This window comes from Eptatretus burgeri, chromosome 18, assembly GCF_056783735.1.
Source record: "Eptatretus burgeri isolate ZD-2024b chromosome 18, Ebu_testis_v1, whole genome shotgun sequence".
NCBI lineage: Eukaryota > Metazoa > Chordata > Myxini > Myxiniformes > Myxinidae > Eptatretus > Eptatretus burgeri.
The window spans coordinates 46,814,890-46,829,461 of NC_140978.1; the positions used below are offsets into that span (position 1 = coordinate 46,814,890).

At 42.9% G+C, this 14,572-nt stretch overlaps 1 protein-coding gene across 1 annotated transcript in view; it reads left to right on the plus strand.

The window, feature by feature from the left end:
* Positions 1 to 14,572, plus strand: part of FHDC1 (FH2 domain containing 1) — a 194,306-nt gene that overhangs the window by 114,054 nt on the left and 65,680 nt on the right. The window contains exon 6 of the mRNA XM_085864539.1: positions 4,007 to 4,107. Coding sequence (XP_085720665.1) covers positions 4,007 to 4,107 — 101 coding nt within the window. The remainder of the gene's footprint in view (positions 1 to 4,006; positions 4,108 to 14,572) is intronic.

The window sequence follows — 14,572 nt, forward strand, 5'->3', positions numbered from 1 at the left end:
GCTTTTTGTGTATTATTGTGTTTCTTCTTCTATTACATTTGCTTTTGGTGTAATTGTATATGTGTGCTTTCCATTCATCGCGAAATAAATGTGAATTATGTTGAACTGTTTTCCCGTTTCGCTTCGTCTTTTCTTTCATTGAATCTCCATCTTACTTCACGTAAAGGGTTGGTAGTGGGCTGAATACGCCCGATAATTAATCGAACCGTCGGGGTTGACGATAACACCGCTCGGTTATCCCGATAGTACGGAACAGGTCGCTTTAAGTGGCCCGTGTCCGAAGTCGACCTGCGGCGAGGTGCGATCGCCCGGTCTACCCTCCGCGTGGGTACTTAGGTAGTTCGAATTTGGCGAGCAACCCTATCCCACGCGGGGGGCCGATTGGCACGATCGTGGTGAGGCCGAAAGGTCCACCCGTGACTGGTTCCCGGCGTTAGTCCGAGAGGGTCACGACTGGATTGTCCGTCCGGTGGGCGACGTGCCGCGATTCGAGTTACGTGGCCGTTCGCACGCCGGCGGGCGCGAATCCGCAACAATATGTATATATATATATATATATATATATATATATATATATATATATATATATATATATATATATGTATATATATATATGTATATATATATATGTATATATATATATATGTATATATATATATATGTATATATATGTATATATATATATGTATATGTATATATATATATATGTATATATATATATATATGTATATATATATATATATATATATGTATATATATATATATATATGTATATACATATAAATATATATATATATATATATATATATATATATATATATATGAGCCTGGTGTTGGCGCAGTGGTTAGGGCAGCGGCTTGGGATCCAAAAGGTCCTGAGTTCAAGCCCCGTTGGGCCACTGAATTAATACACCAGGGGGTTGACTCAGCCTGTCATCCTTCCGAGGTCGGCGAAATGAGTACCAGTATACTGGGCCGGTGTATACCCTGGTTAAAATAGGTGTACCATATCCCTGTGTCGTAAGAGGCGACCAGGGTTGCGTCAGGAAGGGCATCCGGCGTAAAACATGTGCCAAATCACGATGCGGATCATACGGATGATCCACTGTGGCGACCCCTAATGGGAGCAGCCGAAAGAAGAAGAAGAAGATATATATATATATATATATATATATATATATATATATATATATATATATATATGTACCATAGCCTTGCTTGCTTAAAGTAAATAGGTCTATCAGGTTTGTTAAAAGTTCGTTATTTCCTAAAAGTTATCGGATTTCATTCCAGATTTTGACACTTGTTTATTTTCCAATGATATCTGATCATCAAAGCTGAAATAATATTTCAATGATATACTTTATCTACTTTATCAGAGTAGATCGTGGAAAATTGCATCGTTATAATACATGAAATCGCTCCGTGCTCCTAACTTGAAAAGTACAACACTTACAATAGCGATGTATACAGTGATCCGTAGCTATGATGAACAGGCATTTGATAATGTGAGTGAGTAAAGTGTAAAAAAAGGTTTATCGTGAAGAAATCATTGTGGCCTGTTCTAAGTCAAGGCTTGGTTGAGCAGGCCAAAAAACATGGTGGCTTCAGACCCCAGAAAGGTTACCCAGGAAACGCCTTAAGACTCCAGAGAGAGAGGTGGCCGAGGATGGTGCCTGATAAACGATATAATTAAATAAGGCTGTTAATTATCTTCAAATGGGGGGGGGGGTTAATTAACCCAAACACACAATTTTCACTCATGCACTTTCTTGGAGTTTTCTTGCTGTGCATGCAAAGTTTCAGACTACTTGGTTTCATGGTTGTGGAGTTCTGGAGGACACACACATTATATATGTGTGTGTATGTGTATGTATATATATATATATATATATATATATATATATATATATATATATATATATATATATATACATATATATATATATATATATATATATATATATGTACATATTGTGACGTCCACGGGACTTGAACAGTCCCGCCAACGTGGAATGAGCCGAAACGATGGAGGCGGTTTATTTTTTATAACCCAAAGATGGCGGTTTTGATCGCTCTACAGCAAACGGGACGAGGAAGGTGGCACGAGTCGCTTTTCACTGAGTTAATAATGTTTATTTCTCTAACCAGAAATAATAATAAGACTTGGCAAGAGGAGGGATCCGGGGCGATTCGACGGGATGGTGGTGTGGGTTCGGGCGTGGGGAAAACACAAACAATTCCAATGGATATACAAATCTCAAACCCTCTAAGGCGCCAGGTACACACACACACACACACACACACACACACACACACACACACACACACACACACACACACACACACACACACACACACACACACACACCGTAGCTTGTCCTGGTGGTCAGGCTGGCGCGTGGTGTCGACGCAACAGTCCCTGGATTGGCACCGGACGAGCTGGCGTTGCGCTCGTCTGGGGCAGGAGACACCGTGGTGCTGTTCCTGGTGGTGTCGACCTCCTGGTGTCAGCCCAAGTCCGCTCACAGCCGCCAGGGAGCCAGTTCTGGCGCCAAGATACGAGCAGGAGAGGGAGGCAGGTCCACCCGCCGTTCGGTCCCGTACTCCGAGCCAGCAGAACTCCAGAGCCAACCGATGTGAGGCACGAGGCACAGCTAGGCCACGAGACACGACGAATCGAGGAACGAACCAGCGCAACAAGAAAGCACGCTCCGAGACCAACAGCCTCGACCAGACGCTTTCTTTTTATGACTCCTCTTCCACTTCTTTTCCCGAACAGAACCTTTTTATACTTGAGTCCTCGTCACTTCCAATCGAGCCTCTTTATTGGCCCTCTGCCGTCGCCTTCCGCCAATCGTGATCACGGGGCGGAGCCATCCGCAGCACTGTCCTGTTACGTCACGGCAAGCCTACAGGGAATACTAAAAGGGTTTATGCATTCACACTTACCCTAACCCGTCTCCCTATCTAATTACGTGACAATTATCATTTCCCCCTTGAAGAAATGGACATTTACTAGACAACTTATCACCACTGAATTGCTACTTATTACATCGAGATCCTGGTACAACTCGAACAGCATGGCATACCTGATTAAACATCCTAATTACCCTTTGAATGTATACCCCCCCCCTCAGACATAACAATATGTATATATATATATATATATATATATATATATATATATATATATATTTGAGGTCATGGAAGAGCAGGATGGATGAACAGGCAAAAGGAAAACAGTCAGATGACAATGAAAGGATGCTCCAGAGCACGAGGAGGGGAATTGTCATGGAAGGGGAATCATAGGGTAATTGCAGTGACAATAGTAGGGTTTCAGTGGGTGGTGCTGAATCGTGCTCAATTTTCATTGCTCTGTCGTGGAAATGAGAGATGCCATGAGGTGGTGGTGAGTGACAGATTGGAAATCCTGTGGCGAAGTGCTCGTCACAAAAGTCTCAGGCATACTTCCACAAGTGAGGGACAAGGGGGTATGAAATGGTCGAGATGAGCCTTGTTTCTGGTATATTTAACAAAATGTATTTTCTGGTCAGTTTTTGCCATATTGATTGATCACCACAAGCTGCTTGTAAGGATGAATTGCATGCTACTCAGACAAATCCCAAGAAATGCTGATTTTTTTTTTGTAAAAAACACCAAGTTGTTACTTCGTGTTACTTGCTGTGTTGGACCGAACTGTTACTTTTATGCTCCTGCAGGAAAACTTTGCTCAACCCTTCTGGTGATCTCGATAGTATTTGAGTAAGGTCAGAGTCACTGCTTGTGTTGGTGATGAAGGGTTATCACATTTGAGTTGAAGTATATTTTCTAATTATCACCAATTTGAATTATGAAGAGTCCATTGTTGGCATTTTCATCTCTTTAGATAAGCATATTATTGAAATAGGAAGACATAGACCTTGGGTTTTTGTGATAACATGGATGAACAGTTCTTTCACTCGTTTCCCATACTCGAACCTACATCTCTTTTTAACCCCCAAAGCTACGCACTCCGCCTTGATGTAATGGTTCTGCAGCAAGAGTTTCATTTTCTTGTTGAGAGCTTGATGAAGGACATCGCGACACTTCGATCTGCAGCTGCAGGTTAGTCTTACATTCTCCTTTATTTGACTGTTTGTTTACTTTATGCCTCCTTGTTTTTCTGTCATACTATCCATCTGTGTCGAAGCAGCGACCGGTCCAGGATTGTAACCCTAGCCAAGAAACTGCTTCAGTAGAACCGATACGATTGTAACTGACGCTACATGAATGAATGATTGAATACATACTATTCAGCTTATCTTTCACTTCGATTTTGATATGGTGAATATGCAAAATAAATAAATAAATGATTCGTTTGGCAGCCATAACCGGCTCCCTTTTTCTGCCAATTCGCACATTTTCTGTTTCAAATTTGGTTCATGATCATTGAATGGTCATCGTTTTGTTTTATTTATTTATTTGATCTTTCATGTCATCTCTCGGTAGACCACTTTCGGTCATATGACGACATTGAAGTGTAAAACTGCATTTTAGATGTTTCACATTGGCATATTGGTTTCAGGACTATGTTTGGTGGTAATTATGTCATTCTAGTCACTTGAATCAAACAATGTTTTCTAAATTTAATTGTGAATATGTTAATTTTATTTATTGTTTTTTAAGATGTGATTTTTAAATGGGTATACATTTGTCTATAATATACTCTGCGATGGAATTTTTGAAAAGCATGATTATAGAAGGACAATCAGTTTCTGTGTATTATGAACAGCAGTCTCTGAAGGAACGACATGCAAGGCCCGAATGATTAATTGATAAACATTTTCCATTTAATCGAAATTCAAATCCAGAAGAGGTTGTTGGTGTTTCTCCCTTTCCATTGTGTTCCCTTCTATTCTGCTATAACTCTTCCGCGAGCCTCAATCATGTCTTCAAACCATGGAAACCTCGTGGCCTGAAACTTCGCAAGCACATTAAATAACCTGCAAAGGAATGGATGAATGAAAAATTTGGTGTTTGGTTTAAATTAAACACTCCTTTTGAAGATGATTAACAGCCTCTTGCTCATCAAGCTGTCCCTTGCTTTGGTCTTCATTTGTCACTTTTTTTTTGGCCTGCTCAACAATATGTTGACTTAGAACAGGCCACAACAATTTATCAACGATAAAGGTTTTTTTTCCACTTTCCTCACTCATCTCATCGAATGCCTGATCATCATTCCTACAGATCACTGGATACATTGCAATGCTTAAAGATGCCTGGAGATGCCAGCATTCATGGCTTTATTTAATTTCTGCACATGCCATAACCTCTAGAATCTCTTAATCTCAGCCGAGTTACAAAATTTAAACTTCTTTATTAACTTCAGCAGTAGTTCCGTCGACTAAAAAAAGGGTTAATTTGTTCAATTTGAACATTGCTTGACATACCGGGCGTCTCCGGTGCATAGTGTTGATATGATCGATCAGCGATCGAAGCATTATCAACCATTTTGTTGGAGTGCTTGCTTGAGTGCTTAGGCCACTTGGCAAGCTTGGTTGTTCGTTTCCAAGTCATGGTCATACATGGCAAAAGTATTCTCACTGTCACTGAATATATCGATCGACTTGAACAAAGTTCAGGTCCTACTTGCCTGCGTTTGTCCCCTCGTTGTCGTGTGTGCGGTCCCTCGGGCGGTGGCTCGCTCGCTGTAATTGTGCAATTTTATTTTTCGATGTTTCCCCTTTTTGTATGATTCTTTTTCATTATATGACCCATCACTTCAACATAGATAGATACATGTAAAAAAACATAGGACCACCTGTCCTGAATCTCACCTTTCACCAGATTTCAGGAGTTCAGGAAAGTTCAGGAGCAAGTCACTCAAACTGCCTGCAGACCCCCAGTCCCTGGTTTTTTTATGCTGTGAACAAATTTTGCTTCATAATGGGTGATGAAGCGTTGTTGGCGTTTCATCAAAATGGTGTGTGTAGTTTCGGAGAAGAGAGCAAATACCTATTTTGGGGGGTCAAACCTGGCCCTGTAAGACCCCCTTCGTGAGTGCACATTTTGATGCAGTTGATATGCTTTGGTACGTCATGGGTGATGAAGGCTGTTGTCAACTTTCATCGAAATAGTGTCTGTAGTTTCGGAGAAGAGAACAAATACCTACGTTGGGGGGGGGAGGGGTCAAACCACACCTGCTGTTGGCTTTATGGTTAGGGTGGTGGGATTGGGATCCTAGGGTCCTGAGTTCAAATCCTGCCTTCCTTTTGAATTAATACCAGGTGGGGTTGACTCAGCCTGTCATCCTTCTGAGGTCAGTAAAATGAGTAGCAGCTTGCTGGGATGATTGAGCCATTCGAGTGTCCTGTATCGGAGTGGCGACCCATCCAGGATTGTGCCCAAGAGCCCAGGACATTGCTTCGGCAGCACCGACGCTTTGTAACGAGTATGGTCCAAATGGTTGGATGAATGGGTTTCAAAACTCCCCTCCCTCGTAACACCCCCTTAATGAGCGCAGATTTTTATGCGGTCGATAAACTTTACCATAAAACAGGTGATGAAGGTTGTAGTCAAGTTTCATCAAAATGGTGCGTGTAGTTTTTGAGAAAAGAGCAAATACCTATTGTTGTTTTTTTTTGGGGGGGGGGGTGGGGGTGGTGGTAAAAAATTATCCTTGTAGACCCCTTTAATGGGTGGATATTTTGATACGGTCAATACACCTTTGTGATGCGTTTAGATATGAAGCTTGTGGCCAGGTTTCATCAAAATCGTTTGTTTGATTCAAGCGATAATGACTAAAGTGTTTACAGACTCACCTACGGACACTGCTCGTTCGCATAAGCTCACCTGACTAAAATCCAGGTGAGCTAAAAATTAAACCTTTTATTTTTAAAAGTTTCTTCAACCGTTTTGTTGGAGTGCTTGCTTGGTGTGCTCTTCAAGCTTCGATCTTTACAAGCTTAAATGGTGATACCGCAGTGGGGTTCTCCATGGGAACATCTCCAGAGTTAAGGCCCAGTCACACCTTGACGTTTTAGCCAGCAATGGCAACGTATCAAAATGTATGTAAAACGCTGGCTTACGTTGAACTTTTGATGTTTTTTTTTTTAAGATTCGGACGTATTCATAACGGGTTGGTTGTATGCATAATGTATAAGTAACGGACACAGAACGTTTCGTTGTCTTATAGATAACTTATACCAATGAATGCTTAGCCTAGCCTGGTGTTGGCTTAGTGGTTAGGGTGGCGGCTTGGGATCCCAGGGTCCTGAGTTCAACTCCGTTGGCTGCTGAATTAACACCAGGGGGTTGACTCAGCCTATCATCCTTCCGAGGTCGGCGAAATGAGTACCAGTGTACTGGTCCCGGTGTATGCCCCGGTTAGAATAGGTGTACCATATCCCTGTGTGTCATAAGAGGCGACCAGGGTTGGTGTCAGGAAAGGCATCCGGCCATAAAACATTGCCTCAAGAAAAAGCCCAACCCCTGCACAGCAGGGAAAAATGGCTGTAAAAACGGTCAAGAAAAAGAATGAATGCTTAGCCTGTTGTCGGCGTTCACAACCTATGCCCAACGATAGTCTAACTTATGCATAGCGCGCTGCACGTATCGCCGACGATGACGTGACGTAGCCTATTAAAAGGCTGCCGCACAACGATTCAAATCATAACCGCCGGAGAAATGGAGTGTCAACATCGCAGTCACACCTTGGCGATCTTGCCAGCGTATGCGACCTCTAAAAAATGCGTCTAAAACGCTGGTGCACGTTGAATACGGTTTGGGTAAGTTTGGTATGCGTGAATAGAATGCTAAAGTACGCTATCATACGTCGTATTAAGTGGAGTACGTCTTGTAATTATAAACGTGTTAAACATTTTACGACAAACTTGCCGTATGACATACCTTCCGCATGCAATGGGAATAAGTTGTACGCACGATATGCCAACGTTGTCACACGTCGACAAAAAATACTTGTACGTTGCTCATAAGTCGAAACACTCAAGGTAATGGTTAGCGTCAGTGTTCCAGACTCCATGGTTTTTTTTTTTTTCTTCGGTAGACGGTGATGTTGACACTTCGATTTATAGTGCGGTTATGATTTAAATCGTTGAGCGGCAGCCTTTTAATTATATTATATTATAACTGCACTACAAATCGAAGTGTCAACATCACCATCATACTGAAGAAGAAAAAAAAAAAAAACCATGGAGTCTGGAACACTGACACTAACCATTACCTTGACGTGTTTCGACTTATGAGTACCTTACAAGTAACTTTTGTCGACGTGTGCCAACGTTCGCATATCGTGCGTACAACATGTTACTCATAGGTTAGAAATAACTTTCGGGTACGCTAAACATTACCTCGACGTGTTTCGGCTTATGAGTAACTTACAAGTAACGTGTATCAACGATCGTGTAACGTGCCTACAACTTATGGCCAGCCTTATGCGGAACGTGTGAGTCATACGCTGGCATAAGTCTTAAAATTTCAAGCATGGAAAATTTGAGGACAACCAAAAAGTACAACGTTTAAAGCCAGCGTACTACGACGTGTGGCAGTGTTTTTCAGCGTGCTCTCAATGTTATCAAAACTTACCCATAACGTATGCGACGTGTACCAGCGTTTTACACAAATTTTCAAAAATTGGCATAAGCTGGCTATAACGTCAAGGTGTGACTGGGCCTTTAGGAAGGCAAAATAAATTAGATAATTACCATGGCTAAAAATGTTTTCAGTTGTTACAAAGCAATGAATCACCACATCATGGCAGGATGGCTGAGGGGTATGTGCGCTTGCTCTAAACTGTCTAGCCCTGGGTTTGAATCCCGATTCAGCTATAAACTGTCTTCCAGTATCGTCCAGTTTCACAGGCAGGGTGATTCAGCAATGTGTGTGCCGCCTCTGAGATGGATGTTAAACCGGATGTCTCATCTACCGGAATCCCCCCTCTCCCTCCCCTCACTCTCTCTCCCACCCCTCCACCTCTCTCTCCCACTCCTCTACCTCTCTCTCTCCCACCCCTCTCACTATCTCTCCCACCCTCTCCCTCGCTCTCGCTCTCCCCTTCCCTACCCCTCCCCTCCCCTCTCCACCCTCACACCCCCCAATGGACATTTCCAGGCGGTCTCCACTTGCTATATTAACGTGCTGTTTCAACGTACCACATTTCGTTCAATCCTGCACTATCCCACACCCTATAAGTCCCACTCTCAAACGCAAGTCGAGAGTCCTTCCCGCCATTTACCCGTCAAGTCTCCTTACCAAGTGCAAGTCCAGAAGCCCCTCACCTCCTCGCGAAACGCCTCCTCTCTCCCCCATCTCCTCGCTCCCACTGCCCTTCCAGAGTGTATAGCCCATTTAGTGAGGGGTTGCTCTCTCCACTCCCCCTGCTTTCTTGCTCTCCCCCCCTCCTAGCTCCCCCTTCCCCATCTCACTTTTCCCCCTCCCCCCCTTTTTGCCCCCTCTCCCTCCTCTCTCCTTCCCTCCCCCTCTCTCCCTCCCTCCGTAATCTCTCCCTCCCCTCCCTCTCCCTGCGCCTTAATCTTCCCATCAACAGAGCGACGGGTTGTATTTGTGAGTACATCATAAAAAAGATCTTCAAATTGTCAGAAAATTATGACTTCTCATATATTTACAAGAAAAAAAACTTTTTAAAGAAAAATGTAAAAACAGAGAGGGATGAAATCTCAAAACAAACAAACAACCAAACAAGGAAGGAATGACACCACATTACAATGCCACATTACGACGCCACAATAGGACACCACAATCCTCTTCTGAATTACCATCACGACGTATTTTGACATTTTACTTTTGTTGTGGGACTGTGATGGAACAACGTTAAAAGATGTAAATCTTTTAACGTTGATAGTAAACCAGAAGAGGATTGTGGTGTCCTATTGTGGCATCATAATGTGGCATCGTAATGTGGTGTCATTCCTACCTTGTTTGGTTGTTTGTTTGTTTTGAGATTTCATCCCTCTATGTTTTTACATTTTTCTTTAAAATGATTTTTTTTCTTGTTTCTCTTGGTTTTTATTTTATTTTTGGGGGAATGTATAAAAGAGTTTATAAAGAAAGCAAAGTACACGTATACAGGTCAGTGAGATAATATACAGACATAAATGTGTATCCCCCACTGAGATATATATATATATATATATATATATATATATATATATATATATATATTAATAATTCAGCCTCAATAATTCAAACAAAGGAAACAATACTGTTGAGAGCAACCATTTGTTTGTGTTCCTTGAGAAAAATATGACAGTTATTTGGGGTCATCTTAAATGGCATTGGCGGTTAACTCAGAAAGTGAGATTGTGTGCTCTACATTGTTGGATGCTTGAGATGCCCCAGATGTCATGTTTGAGATTTGGGGGCATTGAGCCATTGTTGAGATAGAAGGATATCTCGTGTGACATAACTGGCAATTGGTGATGAGAAAGTTTGAGAAAAGAAAAGACTTGAAGGCTGACTATCTGGTCTGGAGGGTGAAGGCTGACTATCTGGTCTGGAGGGTGAAGGCTGACTATCTGGTGTTGAGGGTGAAGGCTGACTATCTGGTGTGGAGGGTGAAGGCTGACTATCTGGTGTGGAGGGTGAAGGCTGACTATCTGGTGTGGAGGGTGAAGGCTGACTATCTGGTGTGGAGGGTGAAGGCTGACTATCTGGTGTGGAGGGTGAAGGCTGACTATCTGGTGTGGAGGGTGAAGGCTGACTATCTGGTGTGGAGGGTGAAGGCTGACTATCTGGTGTGGAGGGTGAAGGCTGACTATCTGGTGTGGAGGGTGAAGGCTGACTATCTGGTGTGGAGGGTGAAGGCTGACTATCTGGTGTGGAGGGTGAAGGCTGACTATCTGGTGTGGAGGGTGAAGGCTGACTATCTGGTGTGGAGGGTGAAGGCTGACTATCTGGTGTGGAGGGTGAAGGCTGACTATCTGGTGTTGAGGGTGAAGGCTGACTATCTGGTGTGGAGGGTGAAGGCTGACTATCTGGTGTGGAGAGTGATGGCTGACTATCTGGTGTGGAGGGTGAAGGCTGACTATCTGGTGTGGAGGGTGAAGGCTGACTATCTGGTGTGGAGGGTGAAGGCTGACTATCTGGTGTGGAGGGTGACGGCTGACTATCTGGTGTGGAGGGTGAAGGCTGACTATTTGGTGTGGAGGGTGAAGGCTGACTATCTGGTGTGGAGGGTGAAGGCTGACTATCTGGTGTTGAGGGTGAAGGCTGACAATGTGGGTTTGAGGGTGAAGGCTGACTATATGGTGTTGAGAGTGAAGGCTTACTATGTGGTGATGAGGGTGAAGGTTGACGATCTGGTGTTGAGGGTGAAGGCTGACTATGTGGTATGGAGGGTGAAGGGTGACTATGTGGTGTTGAGGGTGAAGGGTGACTATGTGGTGTTGAGGGTGAAGGCTGACTATGTGGTGTTGAGGGTGTAGGCTGACTATCTGGTGTTGAGGGTGAAGATTGACTATGTGGTGTTGAGGGAGAAGGCTGACGATGTGGTGTTGAGGGTGAAGGCTGACTATGTGGTGTTGAGAGTGAAAGTTGACTATGGGCTTGTAACAAGGTATTATGTACACATTTAGGACACAGGGGACCAAAAAATGAAAGTCATTGTATGATTAAGTTTTGCATATCATTTGTTAACCAACATCATGGGGATTCAGGATCTATTTGGGCAGAGCTTAATTCTTCCTCTTTCTATTGCTCTGACAGGGTCAAAGTTGGTTTTCAATTATCTGCATCAATGAACCACTCATATCATTCTAAAATTGGTCTGGTGGCTTAGATATGTATTATACACTAATTGGAAACCACATAAATGGAGAATATTTGGTTTACCTGATATTTGACCTTGAGCAAAGAGGTCAAGGTCATATGGAATTAACAAATTGATCAAATTGATCAGTGTTCATTCAGGTCATAAATATATATGCACATAAACTTACCCATAGAAATACATGCTGTGATGAACCAAACTAACATCTTAGGATTAAAAGTGCAGATTTCTTTAAAACGTTACGTACTTCCTTACGACCTTTGATGTTCTGTATACTGAACACAAACTGGCCTTTGGTATTGATTTTTATATCATAGGGCCATCTTGGTAAACTTATTCTATGGTTATAAAATCAAGTTTATACCTACCAGTAATTTTGTAGCAGCTTGGTAAATGCAATTTGTTACGTACTTCCTAACATTTTTGACCCAATCATGGAAGTGAACCGAAGAACTGGTATGTAGTAATGATCCATGTTGAAACTTGCCATTTGAAATCATCACTTTGTGCAGAAGTAAATTGCTATTAAAGATGTTCTATCAGATGCATTTCAAATTTCTGGAATAAGATTTTGTAAGCTTCACTATGACTGGGGGAAATTTTGCAAAATCTGAGATTTTACACATTTGAAGGTGCCAAGATATGCAGAAGGTCATACGAAATGTACTATTTCGAGGAATTGTTCTATTCTTATGTATAATGATATATATCAAATAAAAATTATTTTCAACCATTTTGGACAACATATACAATCATACATGTAACCCATTTCTAAAAAATGAGCTATAAAAATGGAAAAAATAGCCTGTGTTTGGATAAAAACATGCTTTGTAAGCAACTATATCCATAGGGCCCATAGCAAAGTATACATTTTCTGAAAGCTCAGACACTTGGGCATTATATAACATTAAGATTGTTTATCTTATTAAAACTGGGTTCAATTTCTAAGCTTTCACCTCATTTAGGACCACAGTGTACACAATACCATGGTACAAGCCTATGTGGTGTTGAGGGCGAAGGCTGACTATGTGGTGTTGAGGGCGAAGGCTGACTATGTGGTGTTGAGGGTGAAGGCTGACTCTCTGGTGTTGAGGGTGAAGGCTGACTCTGTGGTGGTGAGGGTGAAGGCTGACTATGTGGTGGTGAGGGTGAAGGCTGACTATGTGGTGGTGAGGGTGAAGGCTGACTATGTGGTGGTGAGGGGGAAGGCTGACTATGTGGTGTTGAGGGTGAAGGCTGACTCTGTGGTGGTGAGGGTGAAGGCTGACTATGTGGTGGTGAGGGTGAAGGCTGACTATGTGGTGGTGAGGGTGAAGGCTGACTATCTGGTGTTGAGGGTGAAGGCTGACTCTGTGGTGTTGAGGTTGAAGGCTGACTCTGTGGTGGTGAGGGTGAAGGCTGACTATGTGGTGGTGAGGGTGAAGGCTGACTATGTGGTGGTGAGGGTGAAGGCTGACTATGTGGTGGTGAGGGTGAAGGCTGACTATCTGGTGTTGAGGGTGAAGGCTGACTATGTGGTGGTGAGGGTGAAAGTTGACTCTGTGGTGTTGAGGGTGAAGGCTGACTATGTGGTATTGAGGGTGAAGGCTGACTCTGTGGTGTTGAGGGTGAAGGCTGACTATGTGGTGTTGAGGGTGAAGGCTGACTATGTGGTGTTGAGGGTGAAGGCTGACTCTGTGGTGTTGAGGGTGAAGGCTGATTATGTGGTAGTGAGGGTGGAGGCTGATTATGTGGTGGTGAGGGTGAAAGTTGACTATCTGGTGTTCACTATGAAGGTTGACTCTCCACTGTTGAGGATCAAGGTTGCCTCTCTGCTGTTGAAGGTGAAGGCTGACTATCTGTTGTTGGGGAATCCTGGCATTCTTCTTATGGATAAGGTTATCTAAAATCGATGGTATCCGACTTCTGCTCACTGCTAAAGGTTGATGACTTCATCCAGTCTGAGTAGTGTCTCACAAGCTGTTCAGATTGAGTGCGTGTGAATACAATCACGACTTTAAGAAGAAGCAAGAAAAACGACGACAGCGTATCGCCAGTGGGCCAATTCAGCATCGTGTCCATGAAGTAATATGATTCACTTGATGAAGCGGATGCCCTAAATGTCCAGTGTCCGTGCGAATAAGCTTCTCTCCAAAAGGGGTATGATAATAGAAGTCCTGTGGTTAATAGGATTGAAACCCCACTGGAGATTGTGAACTGCAATGCTGTGCATGGTATGAAGCTCCATTCGTCAAGAGAGGAATTTCATCACTTATGATAGTGCTGCAATGTGATTTAACTCCATCGAAACTCCAGCAAAACTCCAGTGGACTCGGTGTTCTCTGGTGTACTCCTGTTTAACTCCATTGAAACTCAAATCCGTGAATCATTTCCATGACTGTAGAATGGCGAGCTGTCAGGCAAGAAGTAAGACAAGGGTGTAAAATGGTGTGCTGCCAGGCAATAAGTAAGATATGGGTATAAAATGGTGTGCTGTTAGGCAAGAAGTAAGATGAGGATGTAAAATAGTGAGGTACCAGGCAAGAAGTAAGACGAGGGTGTAAAATAGTGAGACACCAGGCAAGAAGTAAGTTGAGGGTGTAAAATAGTGAGATACCAGGCAAGAAGTAAGACGAGGGTGTAAAATGGCTATCTGGCAGGCAAGAAGTAAGATAAGGGTGTAAAATGGTGAGCTGGCAAGCAAGAAGTAAGATGAGGGTGTAAAATAGTGAGCTACCAGGCAAGAAGTAAGATGAGGGTGTAAAATGGTGAGCTGTCAGGCAAGAAGTAAGATGAGGGTCTAAA